Raw genomic sequence first — 23022 nt, forward strand, 5'->3', positions numbered from 1 at the left:
AGGCCCACCAAGCCTGTCTGGGATTGAGAATAGGGCTCAGAAGGGAAGGAGTACCATTTGCTTTTGGAGTACAGATTTTGCTGGATTGGTTTCTGGGCGCTATGTCGCATTTGCAAAGTCCCTGTGTGACCAAAACAGTGGATCCCCCCTGAAGTGACCCCATTTTGCAAAAAATACCCCTCAAGGTATTCACCTAGGGGAGTAGTGAGCATATTATCCCCGCATGTATTTGGCCGAAATTGGTGTGCACTCGAACTTGCAGAGTATAATTTTTTTTTTTTTCCCATAGATATGCCAATATGTGGTGCCACGCTTCTGCCACCATAACAAGATAGCTCTCTAATTATTATGCTGTGTTTCCCGGTTTTAGAAACACCATATATGTGGCCCTAATCTTTTGCCTGGACATTCGACCAGGCTCAGGAGTGAAAGCATACCATGTAAAATTGAGGCCTAATTTGGCGACTTACACAGTATTGGTTCACAATTGCAGAGGCTCTGATGTGAAATAATAAAATAAACCCCTGAGAAGTGATCCCATTTTGAGCATTTTCACACCACAGGTCTTTTCCATAAATGATTGCGCTGCAGAAGGTGCAAAGTAAAAATGAACATTTTTCCCTAGATATGCCATTTCAGTGGCAAATATGTCGTGCCCAGCTTGTGCCACGGGAGACACACACCCCAAAAATTGTTAAAAGGGTTCTCCCAGGTATGGCGGTGCCACATATGTGGAAGTAAACTGCTGTTTGGGCACACTGTGGGGCTCAGAACGGAGGGAGCACATTTGGCTTTTGGAGCGTGGATTTTGCTTGGTAGTAGTTTTGTCTGGAGTTTTACTGGTGTTTCCGTTTATAATGTAGGGCATATGTAAGCTGGGCAGAGTACATCAGGGGCATAGTCAGGTGGTATAATAATAAGGTAAAAAAAAGAATAAAATAATCCACAGATATGTGTTACGCTGTGAAGAAATCCTTTCTGCATAGTCCAGTATCGCACAGATAAATATCCTTCCTTATCCTCCCTTTTGGTCCACACTCCGCACCTTGCAGTTTGGGAATTTTTCTGGGAAGTATTGTCCTGATATAATACGGGCGCCCTCGCTTCCAGCAGATATATTTGGGCCCTCCCCTTCCTGGTTCCCTAATTTTACTGCCTTGATAATTCGCCTCTTGAAACACACGAAATGTTCCTCTCTAATCTGCACAACTGGATATTGTTATTTCCTGACTTATTGGAGCATTAACTAATGTTATTTTTTTCATAGACGTAGTGGTATGAGGGCTGTATTTTTGTGGGATGAGCTGTAGTTATTATTGGTACCATTTTGGGGTACATGCGGCTTTTTGATCACTTTTTATTCTTTTTTTTGGGAGGCAAGGTGACAAAAAAACAGCAATTCTGGCATATTTTTTTAGTTCTTTTTATATAGCGTTCATAATAAATTACATGTTAACTTTATTCTGCGGGTCAGTCCGATTCCGGCGATACCTAATTTATAGCACTTTTATGTTTTACAACTTTTTGCACAATAAACATTATTTTGTAAAGAGAATGTATTTTTTCTGTCGCCATGTTGTGAGAGCCATAACTTTTTAAGTTTTTTGTCGACGGAGCTATATGAGGGCTTGTTTTTTGCGAGACGAGTTAGAGTTTTCATAGGTACCATTTTTGGATACATGCAAATTTTGATCACTTTTTATCTAAATTTTTGTAAGACAAAGTGACCAAAAAAACAGCAATTATGGCAGAATTTTTTAGTTTTTTTTTACGGCGTTGACTGCGCGGGATAAATAACAGAATTTTTTTTATAGTTCAGGTCATTACGGTCGCAGCAATACCAAATATGTATGGTTTTATTATTTTTTTCAATAATAAATGACTTGATAAGGCAAAAAGGGTGATTGTGTTTTATTTTATTACTTGAAACTTTTATTGTATTTTTTACAACTTTTACTTTTCCTTTTTTTTTGTACACTTTTTTTTTACACTTTTGTTTAGTCCCACTAGGGGACTTGAAGCTCCAACTGTTTGTTTGATGTTCTAATACATTGCACTACCTATGTAGTGCAATGTATTAGAACTGTCAATTGTTCACTGACAGCAAGCCGATCAGGCTCGCCTCCGGACTGGGCCTAATTAGCTTCCGTAATGGCAGACAGGAGTCCATTCTTAGGCCTCCTGTTGCCATAGTAGCAGTCGCCAGCCTTGCCATCGCATGGTAGGCTGCCGATTTGCTACAAACCGCTAAGATGCAGCGATCGCATTGGATCGCTGCATCGAAGGGATTAATGGCAGGAATCGGAGCTAACTACATACAGCGGACACCCACTGCTGATGATGCCGACTCAGCTTCTGAGCCGGAAGCTGAGCAGGCGCCATCTTGTCGATGGTGCCGGAAGCCTTTTAGGCCCCGCTGCTGAACGGGGCATAGGAGGCTTCCGTTGCTGGCAGACCGGGAGGCCAGAATTAGGCCTCCGGTTGCCATTGCAGTCACCGGCAACCCAGCGATAACGTTGCTGGGCTGCCGGTGGCTAAAAACTCATCACATGCTGCGATCTCTATTGATCGCAGCATCTGAGGGGTTAATCGGCCGGATAGGAGGCTAGCTCCGGTCCTGGCCATTACATCAGGGTGCCAGCTGTAACATACAGCTGGCACCCGGCGGTGATGGTGCTGGCTCTGCTCCTGAGCTAGCTCCATCTCCTTCACGTGACGTGATTTTGCGGGAAGGGGTTAACCAGGTTTTAAAAAAACGCTGGAGCATTACTTAAACCAAAATGCATGACAAAATACTTATAATGACTATAATACTTATAATGACCATCTGGAGTATTAAATGCTGTCTTCCACTCATCACCTTTGCGGATACGAACCAAATTGTAGGCCCCACGTAAATCTACTTTAGAGAACCACTTGGCTCCTGAGATCTGATTAAACAGGTCCGGGATGAGTGGAAGGGGATATTGATTCTTAACGGTAATCTTATTTAATTCACGATAGTCGATACAGGCTCTTAAACCGCCATCTTTTTTTTCAACAAGAAAAAACCTGCACCCACTGGAGAAGTAGATGGACGAATATGACCCTTACGGAGACAGTCTTTAATATAATCTTTCATGGCCTCTCTTTCCAGAGCAGAAATATTATAAATCCGCCCCTTGGGCCGCTTAGCATTAGGGAGAAGTATAATGGGACAGTTGTACGGCCTATAAGGAGGGAGAGATTCACAACCGATTTCAGAAAAAACGTCCTCAAAATCTTGAATACACTCAGGCAACGATGGTGCGTTGCAAGATAAATTAGTGGTAGACAAAGATATGCAAGAATCATAACATTTAGAATTCCACTTTATCAAATCTGCTTTTACCCAATCAATAACCGCATTATTTGTCTGCAACCATGGAAGACCCAATATTACTTCAGAGGGCAAATTTTCTAGAATAAAGAAAGTGATTTGTTCAGTATGCAAAGAACCCACTTCCAATGTAACAGGCGGAGTAGAGAACTTGATCGAGAGGAGTATTATCAATTTTAGAGACTTTGACTGGGGTACTGAACTAAACAAGGGTGATATCCAATCTTTTTGCAACCTGAAAATCTTAAGAAATTAGCCGCAGAACCACAATCTACAAAAGCTTGACCAGAAATACAAACATTATTAAACCATACATTAAAAGGCAAAAGGATTTTTTTTGAAAATGTGAGAAAAACCTGACCAAGATGGCATTCCCAGGTACCATATAGGAAGTTTTTCCGGAGCTGGACGTTCTGGACGCTTAGAACAGTTCTTGAGTTTATGACCAGTGTCCCCGCAATAGAAACACAGTCCCTTGATTTTTCGAAAAAGTTTCCGTTCCTGAGAAGACATAGTGGAGCCCAACTGCATGGGCTCTTGTGCATCAGATGAAGGGCTCTCAGTGCAGGGAAGGGGAGCAGCCATCACTGATCTTTCATTTCTGCGCTCACATAGTCATCGGTCCAAACGCACAAGAAGGGTCATAGTATTCTCTAGAGTCAAGGGTGGAGAATAATTTATATAGAGATCCTTCAAAGTCTCAGAAAGGCCTTGGTGGAATTGGAATCGGAGTGCAGCATCATTCCATTGTGAATAAATAGACCAACGTCTAAATTCTGAACAATATTCTTCGACAGGACGCAGTCCTTGTTGGAGAGATAACAGATTAGCCCCTGCCACTGCAGTGATATCTGGTTCTCCATAAATTAAACTTAGGGCCGCAAAGAAGGTCTCCACAGAAAAAAGTTCAGGGGCAAAAGGTCCCAATGAAAAGACCTGGGTATGAGGATCACCCTGCAAAAGTGATAGGACAATACACACTCACTGTTGCTCAGTACCAGAGGAGATAGGTCTTAGTCGAAAATATAATTTACAGCTCTCACGAAAATTAACGACTTCCGATCACCAGAGAAACGATCAGGTAAGTTTACCTTAGGTTCCACTGGAGTTGTCACTGGAATGACTGCTTGGCCCTGTGTAGTTTCATGCCGTTGGATCCTCACTGCCAGATCTTGTACCAGCAGAGTCAGATCGTGCATCAGATCCACCAGGGCTTGCATAGGTTCCATCGTGAAAGGATAATATAAATGGGCTTGTAAATATGTTATGGAATGCAAGTTGAGCGATTCCCCTAAGAATGCTGGAGAGCGTGCAAATAAATCCGCAACCTCAAATCCGTCACAACTCTGCTCGACAGAGACTAAAGCTAGTCTAAGGTTTTCGCCAGAGCCGACTGCAAGGTGGGATTGTCTTTGTTGCATAGAACCCAGGTTGTCTTAGCAGAGTTCAATGTTGGATAAGAGGTGCAATGCAGGCAATACCCGACAGGATAACCAGACAGTCAGAGGGTAAACAGAAACTCCAAAACAGTGCAAGTGGATATCAAGTAAAGCAGAGGTCAGAACCAGCCGGAAGCAGATAATCAAAATCAGTAAACGAAGGGTTATCCAAATACACGCCGAGGTCAATGTCCAAGAAGTCCAGAAGTCAAAGGTGAAGGGTATAGAAGTAGCTTGATCAAAATGCCTGCAGACAGGAAATTCACGAGCAAAGCACAGGTGGAGGAAGCTAGGTATAAATACAACCCTACACCTGAAGAACAGAGAATAGAGATAGGCTCAAAGTAAAACAGAACCGCCCAGAAGCTAGAACAGTAGTCATGGTGATCTTAAGGGAACAGGCATTTTCCTAACAGCCCGGGGAAGCCCTTGAAGTCACTGTCCATACATGGATAGTGACATCGGCGGCTCCTCTGGAGCTGAATCCCTGTTGCCAACACTCTGGCAGGGGATTCCACTCCAGGAGTAGCCCCTGACGTCACTGTCCATACATGGACAGCGACATCAGAGGTTCCCTCTAGGAGCGAAAAACCCAGCCTATGCTCGGGCTGGGGATTCCGCTCCTAAAGGGAGTCCCAATGGTGCTATCCTCGGGGGTAGCGGGGCAGCGTTATCTACAGGGATGGTGGCGCTATCTTCAAGTGGGTGTGGCACTATCTAGATTGTCACAGCGGCACTATATAAGGGCACTATCTACAGGAGACACTTGCACTATCTACATGGGCACTGCAGGCACTACATGGGCACTGTGTCACTATCTATGTGGGCACTGGCATTAGGGGCAGTTAAGGGGCATTATACTGTATGGGGGCAGCTATAGGGGCATTATACTGTATGGGGAAAGCTACGGATGTAGCCATCTTTATCTTGACTCTGATACCTTGCTGCAGAGTGATATCACACAATAAAAGCCATTGAAAACTCATTGGAAAAGTCAAGATAAAATTTCTTTCCACTGTGTATTTAATGTGTTAAAATACACAGGGCATTATACTATATGGTTGAATTATACTGTATGGGAAAGCTATAGGGGCATTATACTGTATGGGGCAGCTATGGGGGCATAATGCATTATGATGTATGGGAGAACTTGTTTGGGCTTTATACTGCATGGTGGCATCTGTGTCGGCATCATACTGTATGCGGGCATCTGTGTGGGCATTATGCTGCATGGGAGAATCTGCCTGGGTATTATACTCCATGGAGGCATCTGTGTGGGCTTCATAGTGTATGGGTGCATCTATGGGGGCATTATATTGTATAGTGGTAGCTATGGGGGCATTATAATGTATGGTGACAGCTAGAGCGCATTATACTGTGTGGGGGCAGCTATTTGGCATTATACTGTGTGGGAGGCACTATGGGAGCATGATACTGTGTGTGCTGAACCAGGTGTGCATGGGCGGGCATTGGGTGGCATTAGAGGTGTGGCTTAAGAGAAAAATAAATTGCTACGCGCGCAGCATCGGTTGTCCGTCTTTGTTATATTCGGAAGTAGGGAGGTATGACATGTGACTCCTAGCATTCAGTTAGCAATAGGGTTACATGGCATGCATGTGTTGGGACAACATAGAGGACACATCCATGGGCTAAGTGAATAGGACTAATGGTGGAATAATAATGAACAACTACTTCACTCTGTGTGTATTTACTTATAAAATGTCTGCCTGTATCTTGGTGATGCATAAAATCTCTGCCTGTCTCTAGGTCATGTTATTAAATGCTATGTACACCTTTGAAAATATTGTTCATTTTTTATTAAAAATGATTTAAACTTTTTGAGATACAGCTGCTTTGTATACTGCATACAGAGCAGCTGTATCTAGTGCTGAAACCTGAATCCATCAGGTCAACAGGACTGATGGGTTTAGTGTCAGCGGGTCCTGCGTGTCTCTGCATGGAGGGCCGTATTTAGAGTTTGTGCTGCCTTAGACACGTTTAGGGCTGACGCCCCCAAAAAAGCAGCTTTTACACCACAAAAATCGCAACATGTGCTAATTGTTGCAGGTTTTACCTCCCCATTGTATACAATAGGGAAAACCTGCAATAGAAAATCAGCGATTCCACAACATAAATTGACATACTGCCGATTAACGAAAAAATGCAACACAGGTTAATTTATGAACGGTTTTTCGGTGGGTTATTTGCGCAGTGTGTAGATGCGATTTGTTCATATATCATCCACTCTACTGCTACTGTATTACGCTGCAGATTTTTCACACTGAAATCCGTTGTGTAAGATCTGTAGTTTTTACCCTACGTGTCGACATATGCTAAAAGAAATGCTCAGTGCCACCCCATTAACATTCCCTCCCATGCTCCCCACATGAACACTGGGGCCCATTCCCTCTATTATTGATCAGGTCACAGTTTATTAATTTTTAGAAGAAAAAAAAAAGCAACACTTTGGAGCAAAGAACGCCCTGCCGGTTACCGCAGTACATCGTCCCACTTTTAAAAGTAGGCCAATGAACGGAGGTAACCTGGAACCATGTGATGTAAACTAACCAATGACAGCTTAGAGCTGTAACTGCTTAGTTTACGTATGGCCACAGACCCAGGAAGGTAAGTATAATAATTGTTTTGCTTTTTTAGTTATTAGTGTTACTAATGTATTTTTTTTTTGTGTGTGTTTTTTTACAGGTTCGGTTGTTGTACTAAGTCGGATTCGAGGACCACTTTGATGACAGAGTTTTTATTTTCAATAAAATGGTTAACGAGGGTTGTTTGGGGGCTTTTATTTTTATAAAATATTTTTTCTGTGTCAGTGTTTTTTTTAACTTCATTACTACTGCCTCAGTAATGGCAGCTGTCCGAAAGACAGAGTCCATTACTAAGCCGGTGAAGAGGCTAACACTAACCCCCCCATTATTACCCCGGTACCAACCACCACCTGGGGTGCTAGGAACAGCTGTGTACAATCCAGTACCCGAACATCTAAAGTGATGGTTGGGTACTGGGGCAGATGCAGGCTGGTATTATTAGCCTGGGAAAGCCCAAAAACAATGGCCCTTCTCAACCTGGTAATGCTAGACTGCAGCTCTTTATTGTATCTAGTTGGTTATGAAAAAAAGGGCGACCCAAAGTTATTTTTTTCAATTATTTATTTTAAAAAAACTACGTGGGGTCCCCCCCATTTTTCATAACCAGCCAGATGCAACATAGAAGCAGCAGCACAGCATCACCAGAGTGGCAAGTCCCATTGTTTTTGGGATTTCCCAGCCTATTAATACCAGCCTGCAGCTGCCCCAGTGCCCGACCATCACTTCAGATGGTCAGGTACTGGATCGTACCTGGCTCTTCCCGGCATCCCTAGTGGCGGTGGGTAGCGGGGTTAGGGTATGTTCACACGGCCAAATTTCAGACGTATACGAGGCGTATTATGCCTCGTTTTACGTCTGAAAATACGGCTCCAATACGTCGGCAAACATCTGCCCATTAATTTGAATGGGTTTGCCGACGTACTGTGCAGACGACCTGTTATTTACGCGTCGTCGTTTGACAGCTGTCAAACGACGACGCGTAAAAATACAGCCTCGTCAAAAGAAGTGCAGGACACTTCTTTGGACGTTTTTGGAGCTGTTTTCTCATAGACTCCAATGAAAACAGCTACAAAAACGGACGTAAAAAACGCTGCGAAAACGGCGCGAAAAATGCGAGTTGGTAAAAAAACTTCTGAAAAACAGGGTCTGTTTCCCCATGAAAACAGCTCTGGATTTTCAGACGTTTTTGTTGACTATGTGTGAACATACCCTAATAATGAGGTAGTTAGTGTTAGGGTATGTTCACACGGCCAAATTTCAGACGTATACGAGGCGTATTATGCCTCGTTTTACGTCTGAAAATACGGCTCCAATACGTCGGCAAACATCTGCCCATTCATTTGAATGGGTTTGCCGACGTACTGTGCAGACGACCTGTTATTCACGCGTCGTCGTTTGACAGCTGTCAAACGACGACGCGTAAAAATACAGCCTCGTCAAAAGAAGTGCAGGACACTTCTTTGGACGTTTTTGGAGCTGTTTTCTCATAGACTCCAATGAAAACAGCTCCAAAAACGGACATAAAAAAAGCAGCGAAAACGGCGCGAAAAACGCCGCGAAAAATGCGAGTTGGTAAAAAAACGTCTGAAAAGCAGGGTCTGTTTTCCCTTGAAAACAGCTCTGGATTTTCAGACGTTTTTGTTGACTACGCGTGAACATACCCTTAGCATCTGCACCAGCTAACACTCAGCCCCACCTTAGTAATTTTCACTGTCTATCAGACAACCACCATTACTAAGGCAGTAGTAGCATGGTTAAAAAAAACAGACACAGAAAAAATATTTTATTGAACACAACGCTTGTTAACCAATTTATTGAAAATAAAAACACTGTCATCTAAGTAGTCTTTGAATCTGATGTAGTCCAACGACCGAACCTGTAAACCCCCCCCCCCCCAAAAAAAAAGGCGCAAAAAAAAACAAACATTAGTAACATTAATAATTAAAAAAGCAAAACCATTATCATACTTGCTTTCCTGAGTCTGTGACGCAATGACAGCTCTTAGCTCTTAGATGTCATTGGTTCATTTACATCACGTGGCCCCAGGCTACCTCAGTTCACTGGCCTACTTTTAAAAGACAGCTTAGAACTGTCACTGCCAGGGGCGTAACTAGGAAAGACTGGGCCCCATAGCAAACTTTTGACTGGGGCCCCCCCCTCCCCTGGGTGTCACACAACCCCCCCCCCCCTTGTAGATAGTGCCTTTTTTACAGCCCCCCCTGTAGATAACGCCATACAGCCCCCCCTCTGTAGAGAACGCCATACAGCCCCCCTGTAGATAACGCCATACAGCCCCCCTGCAGAGAACGCCATACAGCTCCCCCCTGTAGGGAACGCCATACAGCTCCCGCCTGTAGGGAACGCCATACAGCTCTCCCCCTGTAGGGAACGCCATACAGCAACCCCCCTGTAGGGAACGCCATACAGCGTTCCCCCCCCTGTAGGGAACGCCATAAAGCGTCCCCCCTCCCAAAAAAATGCGACCTACAGTGTGTCCTACAAAATACATGTATCCCCTCTCCACAGGATCTCCACAGGATAGGGGATACATGAGTGATCGATGGCAGCGATAGGGAGAACGGGGGACTGAAAGTCCCCTGAACTTCTCCATGACTAACCTCTGACTTCCGGCGTCTGCGCAGCTCAATAAAAATGAAAGGAGCGCTGGTCACGCATGCGCACAAGCGCGACCGGCGCTCCATTCATTTCTACGGAGCTGCCGACACAGACCCCGGAAGTCAGAGGTTTGTGATGGAGAACTTCAGGGGACTTTCAGTCCCCTGTTCTCCCTATCAATGCCAGCGATCACACATGTATCCCCTGTCCTGTGGAGATCAAGTGGAGATCCTATGGATAGGGGATACATGTCTTTTGCTCTATTTTGCGCCTTCAGGACCAGACACCGTTTAGCCCTTTTTAGCACGTGTTAGTTAAATGGCTATAACGTTTTTATTTGTTGGGATAACGACGTGATTTTTGCGACGTTTTTTCCATAGACAATGCAGGTTTCATTTTTTATCGTTTTTATAAACACCTTTTTTGCTATTTTAGAATTTTTATTCATAAAGTTTGAAAATAATAGTAAAAAAATAAGCTTTTTTACGTTTCAGCTATTTTTTTTGGGTAATAACATAGTTTTACCCTAAAATAGACCTTTTATTTGTGATCGTCATTGTCTACCGTAAATTTTTATATATTACATGTCTATATTACGGTAATTGGGTCAGCGCTAGCGTTACAACAATGATTGGCGGGGGGAATGGTTTTTTTTTGGGGGTGGGTATTTTATGTGTATTTATAATTTAAATTTTTTTTGCACTTTACGTTACTATTTTTTTTTATTACTATGGTTTGTCCCCCAAAGGTCAAAGAAGACCTTTGGGGAACTTTTATATATTTTTTTCCTCTTTTACACCATGTTTTTTCACTGTAACTGGAGCTGCACAGCAGCCCCAGTTACAGGGGAAATCAGCCCTCTCATAGTGACGATTGTCACTAATAGGGCTGTGCTGGGTCTAGTAAGACCCAGCAGCAGCCTGCCACTAACGGCACCCGGCGATCATGTGACCTGTCACATGATCACCGCCAAGAATAGAGACAGCGCCGCTGCTGCTGCTGTCTCTATTCCTGTACACAGCGCGCATTCAGCGCTGTGTACAAGTGATCGGAGAAGACAGAAGCAGCAAAAGCTGCTTCTATCCTCTCCTCAGGGTCCCCGGCAGTCACTGACAGCCGGAGACCCGACATTCAGCTGCCCGATCGCGCGGGCAGCAAGTTAAAACCCGAGCCGTAGAAAGTCTAGGGCTCGGGTTTTAAGGACCCTGACCGCTGGCCGTAAAAATACAGCCAGCGGTCGGGAACCAGTTAATGGCAGAGCGGGGAGATACCTCCCTGCTCTGCCGTACTGTTCAGTGGCGTCCCGCTGTAGCAACCATAGCAGCTGCTAGCGGAGCCTCCGGCCATGGTGGGGGCCCGTGCCGGCGGGCGACACGGGCCCCCTCATGCCGCGGGCCCCGTAGCAGCCGCTACTGCTGCTACGGCGGTAGTTACGCCACTGGTCACTGCTTAGTTTACTAAGCCTTGTAAGTGACACAGGATCACCCGAGATGTGCCAGAATTTTGGCGCATCTTGGGTGCGTGTGCCACTATAAACCTAGTGCGGGGACTGCTTCAGATACAAAGGAATCCATGCACTAGGAGTTACTAGCGTCGGCAGGGGTCAGCAATAAAGTGTCTGTTGATGCAGGCCTGGTCTTTTCTGATCAGGCCTCCAGCGGAATGAAGGCAGGCAGCGCGATGACATCATCGCACCGCCTCCGCCACAAGAAAGCGTTGAATTATGAGGAAGGGAACTAATGATTCCTGTGCTTCACCTGCGCTTTCAATGGTATCCGCATTCTAAGGTCGCGGATACAATTGAAGACAGTACATTACATTAGGGTTGTCACGATACCAGAATTTGGACTTCGATATGATCTTTTGTGTAGTATTGCAATTCTCGATACCGAAACTATACTTTGCCAACAGTAATAAAAAAAGTTCTTCCATTTTCTCATGTGAGGCACATGGTGTGATGAAGTTTGAACCTCCGTGTGCCTCACATTAATAGTAATTGACCCATCGTGTTTCTCAGTCATAATGGACAACATTGAGGTACATGATGGGGTTAATTACTATTAATGAGAGGCACATGGAGGTATAAAATTCAAAACAACTCGTGCCTCACTTTAATAAGTGAAAGAAAGCTGTTTTTATTTTATTTTTTATACTGTACACATCATAAATAACGCTATAAATTTGTTGTGCAGGTTATTACAGTCGCGACAATACCGAATGTGTGTATATTTTATGTATTGAGACTTTTATTTTATGGTTTATTGTACAAAATGGGGTGTATTTTTTATTTATTTTTATTTATTTAACATTACTTTATTTTTACTTTTTTATCTTTAAACTTTAAAGGGGTATTCCAGTTACAAGTTACCCCCTATCCGTAGGGTAAGGGGTAACTTGCTTATCGGTGGGTATCCGACAGCTGGGGCCCCACTGTTTACGAGAATGGGGGTACCGTATCCCTTATTTGTACCGAGTGGCAGGTCGCTCATGCGCACTGCCGCTCCATTCATTCTCTATGGGAGCGCCAGAGATAGGCGAGTACTGCGTTAAGCTATTTCCGGCACTGCCATAGAGAATGTAGCGGCAGTGTGCATGAGCGACCTGCTGCTCGGTTCAAACGAGGGGTACAGGACCCCCATTCTCGTAAACGGTGGGGGTCCCAAATGTCGGACACCCACCGATCAGCAAGTTACCGCCTACCCTACGGAAAGGGGGTAACTTGTTGTAACCGGAATACCCCTCTAATGTACTGGTATGTATCTATATGCCAGTACATTAGGCTGTGTACTGATAGTACACAGGCAGTTGTTAGGACATACATAAGTATGCCCTAACAACAGGAAATATAGCCAGACAGCCCTGGAGTTTGTCAATGGACCCTGAGCTGTCTGCCCATATATGGTATGTCCCTCAGTCATCCCCCTTCGCATTTTCCCCTTGAATGCTGCAGTCAGCTTTGATCGCAGCATTCAGGGGAATAAGGGTATGTTCACACGGCAACGCCAATTACGTCTGAAATTACGGACGTAATTGGAGCAGGTTTTTATTGGAGTCAATGAAAAATGGCTCCAATTACGTCCCAAGAAGTGACATGCACTTCTTTGAGGTAGGCGTCTTTTTATGTACTGTCTTTTGACAGCGGCGCGTAAAAGAAAAACCCGTCTGCACAGAACACCGTAAGACCCATTGAATTCAATGGGCAGATGTTTGCAGACGGTTTGGAGCCGTTTTTTCGGCCGTAATTCGAGGCTTAAAACGCCTGAATTACGTCCGTAAATAGGGCGTGTGAACATACCCTAACAGTGGAGATGAGAGGTTTCTCTGATCTCCGCCGTTAGAGCTGGGCTGCGGTTGTGTAATACAGCCATTGCGCCGCTCCTGACAAGTGCGTGTGCGCGGACAGCATAAGGTGATGAGACCAGCGCTGCACTAACGAGCGGCGGCGCCGACGGCCCTGAAGACAGAGAACATGGGAGTTTTTCAGTGCGCCCACCATGTTCTCTGTCTTCCGTGCTGGTGCTCATTACTGCAGCACCTCATGCTTACCGCGCGCACACACTTGTTGTAAGGAGTGGGGCAATGACTGTATTACACAACCGCAGCCCCGCTCACTACATTCATGTATAACAATACTAAGCTGTGCGGCCGCACAGCTTAGTATCACAATACATTAATTGCAAACCAACACTACACTACATTACATTAAACACGTAGCAATACTTACCTGACCTACTCCGGTGCCCTCCTGTCCTGCTCTGCCAACCGGTCCCCCTAGGGCACTTCTTAGACTGAGTCTAAGACACGCCCACTGTTCTCGGATTGGCCACAGCTGCTCTGGCCAATCCATTAACAGTGGGTGCATGAAGCCCCCCCCCTGCCCTGTGAGTGACGAGTTGTAATAAAAAACAAACGATCCTCCAAACCCCCCCCCCCCCCGCTGGACGCCATAAGCACTGCACCCCCATTGTCTAGTGGCAAATACGGCCCTGTCTACATGACACCCAGGTTCGAGCTGTTGCCAATCACATCTAAGTTATAAACTTAGATGTGATTGGTAACAGCTCGATCCTGCGAGACAAAGAGAAGAATGTAAGATCTTCCTACACAGACACTGTAGGTAGAAATACTTTATACAGAGGCTATCGCACGGATACAAGAAAGGTCTTTGAGCAGAATTTCTAATACAAGTAGATTGGAAAACTGTATGATTTCCTATACTTCAAATAAACAAATAAAGACATGACAATACCCTTTAACTGTTAGCAGTCTGTTACATAGCTACATAGTTAGGGCTTATTCAGACGAACGTGATATACGTCCGTGCAACGAGCGTGATTTTCACGCGCCTCGCACGGACCTATGTTAGTCAATGGGGCCGCTCAGACAGTCCGTGAGTTTCACGCAGCGTGTGTCCGCTGTGTAAAACTCACGACATGTCCTATATTTGTGCGTTTTTTGCGCATCACGCACCCATTGAAGTTAATGGGTGCGTGAAAATCACGCGCAGCACATGGAAGCACTTCCGTGTGACGCACGTGATTCGTGCAACAGCAGTACAAGCTATGAATGTAAACAGAATAGCAGATGGCGGCTGCGCGAACATCACGCAGCCACGCATCATACGCTGCTGACACACAGAGCAGTTATGTAACTTTTGCACGTGCAAAACGCAGTGTTTTTTGCGTGCACGAAACGCACACGCTCGTGTGAATCCGGCCTTACATTGGTTGAAAAAAGACATAGGTCCATCAGGTTCAAACTTTCTCAATAAATTACCAATCATTCATTGCTTGATTAACTATAACCCTCAATTCCATTCGTAAATAAATAAGCATCTAGCCTTTTTTTACATGCTGACATTATATCTGCCATCACTACCTCTTGGGGAAGGGCATTCCATAGCTTGACCACTCTAAATGTAAAGAACTATTTTCTATATTGATGTCTGAAACTTCTTTTTTTTCTCTGTATTGACCACACATATACTTATACACAATAATACGATCTAAAACGTCTTTTTTCCAAGCTGAAAAAGCCCAATTTTCAATACATTTTTCATTATAAGCGACACCTCCCATCCCATTTAATAGTCTGGTTGCCCGCCTTTGAACCCTCTCCAGTTCTCCTATGTCCTTTTTACAATGTGGAACCCAAAACTGAATTCCATATTCTAGATGTGGCCTTACAAGGGATTTATAGAGTGGTAATATTACATTTGAATTCCGGGTTTTTATCTCTCTTTTTATACACTCTAAAATCCTTTTGCAGCTGCTGCCTGACATTGAGTGCTGCTGCTTAGCTGATTTGCTACCATAATACCCAGGTCCGTCTCTTGTTCCGTTATCCCCAGTTTTATTCCATTTAACGTATATATGAATTAATACTATTATTGCGTCCTAAGTGCATTACTTTACATTTATCAACATTAAATTTCATCTGCCATATTTTTGCCCATGCTGCCATCTTATCTAGGACTCTCTGTAATATTTTATAGTCAAGCTGAGTTTTAAGTATCCTACAAAGTTTTGTATCGTCAGCAAAAACTGACACCTTGCTATCAATCCCATCTACAAGGTCATTAATACAGAGATTAAAAAGAATTGGACCTAACACCGATCCTTGTGGTACCCCACTGCTGACTTCAACCTAACTTTGTTTTCTGTCCGGTAACCAATTCTTTACCCACTTGCATACACGATCCCCCAGTCCCTGTGTCTGTAGCTTCAGAACAAGACTGTTGTGTGACACAGTATCAAATGCTTTTGAAAAATACAAATAAATCACATCAGCCGCATGACCAACATCCAGATTTACACTTGCCTCCTCATAGAAACCAAGCATGTTGGTTAGGCATGACCTGTTTTTCATGAATACATGCTGGTTATCAGTTACTAGACTTTTCTCTGCTATATACTTTTGTAATTCATCTCTTAGAATACCCTCAAATACTTTACATACCACAGATGTTAAATTTATTGGACGGTAGTTACTCGGTTCCACCTTTTTACCCTTCCTAAATATTGGTACAACATCAAACGTCCTGCAATCCTGTGGCACTGATCCTGTTACAAGAGAGTCTAAGAAGATGAGTTACAATGGTCTGTCCAATACTGAGCTTAATTCCCTTAACACTCGTGGATGTATGCCGTCTGGCCCAGGGGATTTATCAATACTTTATTTGCTCAGACGAAGCTGTACTTCCTCCTGTTAATGGTGTCATTTTTATTTAGAAGGCCCCAAACGACAAACTCCAGTACATTCTGATCCTGCTAGGCAGGCAAAACATGAGGTGTTGGGATGGGAGAGTATAGGACACAATGCTACATGACTATTAAATAAAAAGTATACTGCACACAAATACAAATGTATGCCTATGCACTTGCATACATATCCCATTGACTTCAGCTATAAAAATAACATTCTTAAAGGGATATTTCCATCTAAGATATTTTTGGCATATACATGGGCTATGCCATAAATGTCTGATAGGTTTGGGTTCCAGCTCTGGGACCTGCAACCATCTCCAAAACAGGATAAATGTCTAGGCGAAAATCAATGAAGACGTGCGTGTCTCTCCCCGTTGTATTCCTATGGAACTTGAGAAAACAGCCAAGCCTTTTACCACTACCTGTCTTTTTTTTGTGGTTGGTTGTTTTTTATTTGATCAATATATTGTGTGTCATATTATTTTGCTTATTTGTTTGCTATAATAAAAATGTACAATATATTTTATTACAGTATTTCAGTTGTCATGTTTTGTTTATAGTGGTAATGAAGAAGGATTGTAAGTTTGGTGCTCCACATGCTTTTAAACAGCTAATGTACGGGTTCATTTATAAAAACAGTCTAAGAGAAAAACTGACTTTGTTACCCACAACAACCAATCAAAGCTTATATTTTCTTTTTCTACAGCAGTTGAAGAAATGAAAGCTGAGCTCTGATTGGTTGCTATGGGTAACAAGGCCAGTTTTTCTCTTAGACAGTTTTCCTAAATGAGGTGTGCGTCTTAGACCTGACATATATTAAATTGGATTCTTCTTTTTTCATATCGTGATTCTTCAATCATCTCCATGATCTGACAATCAGCATGTTGCTGTGGATCATTTGTGGACAGTTGCAATGGTGTTGTTTCAACAGACAGATCCTAAAATAGAAAGCAAAACAGGATTACCCTCAATAAAATTAATTCTATAACATCTTTAACATTCAAAGAAAAGAAAATATTGATGTGATAATAGAGGGATTTCTACTACTCTAAGGGTATGTTCACACAGGACGGATATTCTGCGTAAATGTGCACAACGTATCCGCCCTGTTGCCCGCAGGGAGTTCCAGACGAAAAACTGCACAAAATAGCAGACTCTCTAAACAAATAGAGACCCTAGACCCTAGACCAGATCTTCTAAATTGAGGATGCATAACCTGAGGCCTGTAGGTTAGTGGGAGACTGACAGCTTCATCCTTCTGTTGCAGACAACCATTCCATCATTAGACGGCACTTTCGTTCTCTCATCTTTCCACTGATCATAGATATCAGTTAAGTGCCTTCTGTGGCTGCTCACATGTATCTTCCATGTCAGGGAGTGGAGTGCAGCGTGGGTGTTGGAACAGGTAAGAACTAATGGTGCACTGCGGCTAACAGTAATGGAGGGGAACTGTGTGGCTGGCACTAATGTTACATAGTTAGTACGGTTGAAAAAAGACACATGTCCATCAAGGACACTGTGTTGCTGGCACTATTTAAGGGATATTGTGTGGCTTGCTCAGCAATCCGTGGCTAGCGCATTACTGAGGGAACACTGTTAGGACTACTTAACAAATAGAGTTTTTCTGAGGTTTTAAATTGAATAAAAAAAACATGCTTTTTAGCTAAAGTTTTTAGTGGCGCTTTTTTATGTGGTGTCATTTTTTCTGGCGTTTTTGAAGCCTAATACTGAATTCTATGGGAAAAACGCCAGAAAAAACACCATACCCAGAGCATGCTGCCTTTGGGGAAAAAAAAAAACACCACTTACCACAAAATTTTGAGAAAAATTGCAAAACTTTGCATTTTTCTAAATTTGAATGTATCTGCTTGTAAGACAGATAGTAATACCACACAAAATAGTGACTAATTAACATCCCCCATATGTCTACTTTATGTTTGCATCATTTTTTGAACATCCTTTTATTTTTCTAGGACGTTACAAGGCTTAGAACTTTAGCAGCAATTTCTCCCATTTTCAAGAAAATTTCAAAAGCCTATTTTTATAGGTACCAGTTCAGTTCTGAAATAGCTTTAAAGGGTCTATATTTTAGGAAACCTTCATAATTTACCCCATTTTAAAAACTTCACCCCTCAAAATATTCAAAACAGCATTTAGAAAGTTTCTTAACCCTTTTATGCGTTTCACAGGAATTGAAGCAAAGTGGAGGTGAAATGTAGAAATTTTTTTTTTTTTCTTTACGGAAATGTAATTTTAATCCATTTTTTCTGTAACACAGCCAGTGTTAACAGAAAGACACAACTCAATATTTATTACACAGATTCTGGAGTTTGTAGAAATATCCCACATGTGGCCCTAGTGTGCTAATGGACTAAAGCACAGGCCTTAGGAAGGTGCACCTAGTGGATTTTGGGGCCTTCTTTTTATTAAATTAAATTTTAGGCACCATATCAGGTTAGAAGTGGTCTTGTGGTGCCAAAACAAAGGAAACACCAAAAATAAATAAAAAGAAATACATTTTGGATACTACACCCCACAAGGAAACTATCTAGGAGTGTAGTGAGTATTTTGGCCACACAGGTGTTCCATAGATTTTATTAGAAATGGGCAGTAAAAATGAAAAATATATATTTTTATAGATTTTGCTGGATTAATTCCTGGGCGCCAAGTTGCATTTACAGAGCCCCTGAGGTATCAGTACAGTAAACACTCCTAAAAGTTTATTCTATTTGGTAATCTACACCCCTTGAGGAATTAATCTAGGGGTGTAGTGAGCATTATGACCCCACAGGTTTTTGCTGAATTTATTAGAATTGAGACATGAAGATAATAATAAAAAATATTCCCAATAAGTTCTATCTCAAATTTTTTCCTTTTCACTAGGACTATAAGAAAAAAGTACCTCAACGTTTGTAAAGCATTTTTACCAGAGTACAACGATATGTGATTGCAAACTGCTGTTTGGACACACGGCAGGGCTCAGAATGGAGCGACATTTGATTTTTGGAGTTTAGATTTTACAAGATTAGTTCATTAGATCATGTGCTTGCGCCCCCCACCGGTTCCCAAATACTAGGATCTTGATAATTACCTCTTAAAACTGAAGGAATGTTCCCAACTGACCTCTACATCGGGACAGCAAGTAAGCGTTCATGTACTCTCTGCATGCGGCTCCCTCGGTCTCCAGGACATCGAGAGTTACTCGCTCGGCGTTGCCCGGCCTGGCAGACTGAGGCAGTCTGCAGCCAATAGGAGCTCAGGAGCATCAGGCCAATCAAAGCCTGGCTGATGTTCCTGAGCTCCCGCCCTCTCCTTATTTAGTTCAGCCTGGGATAGTTGACCTTTGTCTGTAATTAGAGTTTCCTTGCCTGGTGCTTACCCTTGTTTCAGACTCCCCTGAGCGACTTGCTTTTTGACTTCTTGTGACCTGACCTCGGCTGGACTCCTGACTTTTCTTTGCCTTCTGACTTTTGTTTTTTCCGCACTCTCCCGGTTTGATCCTGCCTGCCTGACTCCGCCTTTTGCGCCCCAACTTGTCCACGGCGCAATTGCCCTGCCTTTCCCTCCATGTACTTCCCAGGTTACCCTTTGTTATTTTGTACGGTCTCTGTTTTATCTGTTTCTCAGTTTCACTTGTACCAGTATAGGGAACGCCGCCCAGTTTTGCGCCGTCGTTCAGGTCGAGGCATACAAGAAGATAGGGACAGAGGTTTGGGAAGAACAGGGACCTCACTGTTTACTGTGTATTTGTTCATGACATAAGCGTTATACAATGCCATCTGTATGATGCGCACGGCCAGCTTTATGTACCATGGGACACGGCTATGTGATAAACCCGGGGTATTGTACAAAATATCTGCGCTCCAGTATTGCCAAATCTTTGAATTCTTCACTAGTCCTATTAGCAGCACAAGGCCCTAAAGTTTCCTCATCTCCACTGCATCTACGGGGTCCACCTGTGGGGTCTAGCAAATGATGATGTGGGGTTTTTAGTGAAAAACTACTGGACCTAAAAAGTTAGTCTGTGCCATCATTTTGCATCATTGCGTTCAGCGAGTCATAACATTCTATTTTTCCGTTGACAGAGCTGTGTGAGGGCTTGGTTTTTGTGGAACGAGCTGTAATTTTGAGCTGTAAGTTTGAGATGAGGAAACCAAAAACCAGCAATTCAAACACTGTTTTTTCTTTTTTTCTTTTACAGCGTTTACCGCGCAGTATAAACAACATGTTAACTTTATTCTGTGGGTCAATACGATTACAGTGTTACCAAATTTATATAGTTTTTTTACGTTTTACTACTTTCCCACAATAAAAATACTCTTTTCTAAAAAAAAAAAAATCATGTTTTAGTGTCGCCATATTCTAAGAGCCATAACTTTTTTATTTTTCAGTTGATATCGCCGTGGGAGGGCTTGCTTTTTGCGGGACGAACTGTAGTTTTTATGGTTACCATTTTGAGGTAATTGAGACTTCTTAACGTGGCGGTACCTATTATGTATAGTTTTATACATTTTTTAATTTCTTTCCAATTATAAAGGACTCGATCAGGGAAACAGGGCGATTTATTGTTTTTATTACTTAAAACTTTTATTCATTTAGATTTCTTTTACTTTTTTTTTTTACACTTACTTGGGGACTTGAAGATCTGATCTTATGATCCCCTGTACAATACACTGCACGGCGTATGTAGTGCAGTGTATTGTAACTGTCATTATTCGACTGACAGTTGGCCTATTAGGTCCTGCCTTGGCGCCCCCTCCCTCTGTCAACCACTTAAATGCAGCAGTCGCTATTAACTGCCACATTTAAGGGGTTAAACGGCGGCGATCGGCGATAACTGCTATCGCTGCTGTTGCAGTGGAATGTCAGCTGTATATTACAGCTGACACCCGCTGAAGATGAAGCGAGCACAGCTCCTGTGCCTGCTTCATCTACAGGGCATGACTGTACGCCCTATTGCGGGAAAGCACTTTAACCCGTTAGTGACCGCCCCATAGTGTTTTTACGGCGGCCACTAACGGACTTTATTCCGATGCAATAGCCTTTTTACGGCGCTGCATCGGAATAAATAAACAGAGCAGGGAGTCGTTACATTTTCCTGCTCTCAGCTGCCAGTGGTAGCTGAGAGCTGGGGGCATCTCTGCTCAAACGTGTGAGATAGATATTAGTATCGATCTCACCCGTTTAACCCCTCAGATGCGGCGCTCAATAGCGAACGCCGCATCTGAGTAGAGTTGGAGAGAGGGAGGGAGCTCCCTCTCATTCCACTGACACCCGGTGATAAGATCGCCGAGTGTCTCTGTCTCCGATGGCAACCGGGGGCCTAATAAAGGCCCCCAGGTCTGCCTGTAGCAGAAGCCTCTGGCATGACCTAGCAGATGCCTATCCGTTTTACACAGACAGGCATAATACACTGCAATACAGAAGTATTTCAGTGTATTATACATGTGATCGTAGGATCACATAGTGAAGTCCCCTAGTAGGACTAGTAAAAAAGTAAACAAAAAAAATTAAAAACCTACTTTTCCCCCTTACAAACTGCTTTATTATTAAAAAAGAAAAAAAAAGTAAAACAGTTACACATATTTGGTATCGCCGCATCCGTAACGACCCCAACTATAAACTTATTATGTCATTTAACCCGCACGGTGAACGTCGTAAAAAATAAAATAAAAAAAACTGGCAAAAATTGCTGTTTTCTTTGAATCCAGCCTTAAAAAAATGTGATAAAAAGTGATCAAAAAGTCGCATCTACTCCAAAATGGTACCAATAAAAAGTACAAGTCGTCCCGCAAAAAAAAAAAACTCATACAATTGCATCAGCAAAAAAATAAAAGAGTTATGGCTCTTCAAATATGGTGACACAAAAACAAATAATTTTGAAAAAAAAAGTGTTTTCACTGTGTAAAAGTAAAAGTTTGATATAGTTGCGATCGCAACAACCCACTAAATAAAGTTATTATGTTATTTATACCACACGGTAAACGGCGTAAATTTAGGACGCAAAAAAGTGTGGCAAAATTGCAGTTTTTTTTTTATTCCCCCCCAAAAAAACGTAATAAAAGTTAATCAATAAATTCTATGTACCCCAAAATGGTGCTATGAAAAATTACAACTTGTCCCGCAAAAAACAAGACCTTATACAGTTACGTCGACGCAAAAATAAAAAAGTTAGAGCTCTTTGAATGAGACAATGGAAAAATGTAAAAAATGTCTTGGTCATTAAACCCTTAGTGACCAGCCTATTTTAAACCTTAACCTCTTCACGCGCTGCTCCGCAACTGTACGTCCTGCAGAGGCCTTGCTTCCCGCATCAGGACGTACAGTTGCGGAGTAGTTCCCGGCGCACACTTTCCTAACGGACAGTGTCCGGGAACCGGGTGGTCAGCTGTCCCTGACAGCTGATACTCCAGTCTTGCCGGTCAGCGGACCATCGCCGCTGATTTCGGCAATTGACCCCATAAAAGCGGCGACAGATTGCGTTCGCCACATTTAAGGGGTTTGAAGCACATCAGCAGCCCCCATGAAGTGATTGTGGGGGCTGCCGATGCTTGTCGTGGCAATCGGAGGCCAGACAATAACCTGCCATGTACGCCACCTCCGGCCGGTCATCCTCGGCTTCCTGTCAGTGTGACAGTTACGTCACAATGACAGGTAGAGTACATTACACTACGTGTGTAGTGTAATGTACTCTAGCAGCGATCAAAGCTGCAAGTCTAAGTGTCCCCTAGTGGGACAAGTGAAAAAAGTAAAAAAAGTAATATAAATGTTTTAAAAAAGTGTAAAAATAAAAGTTATAA

The 23022-nt window shown here is 43.0% G+C and overlaps 1 protein-coding gene across 1 annotated transcript in view; it reads right to left on the reverse strand.

The window, feature by feature from the left end:
* Positions 1-17022: 17022 nt before the first annotated feature.
* Positions 17023-23022, reverse strand: part of LOC142740843 (excitatory amino acid transporter 5-like) — a 414141-nt gene continuing 408141 nt past the window's right edge. The window contains exon 11 of the mRNA XM_075850270.1: positions 17023-17160. Within this exon, the coding sequence (XP_075706385.1) occupies positions 17023-17160 (138 nt within the window). The remainder of the gene's footprint in view (positions 17161-23022) is intronic.

This window comes from Rhinoderma darwinii, chromosome 1 (genome assembly GCF_050947455.1).
Source record: "Rhinoderma darwinii isolate aRhiDar2 chromosome 1, aRhiDar2.hap1, whole genome shotgun sequence".
Classification (NCBI taxonomy): Eukaryota; Metazoa; Chordata; class Amphibia; order Anura; family Rhinodermatidae; genus Rhinoderma; species Rhinoderma darwinii.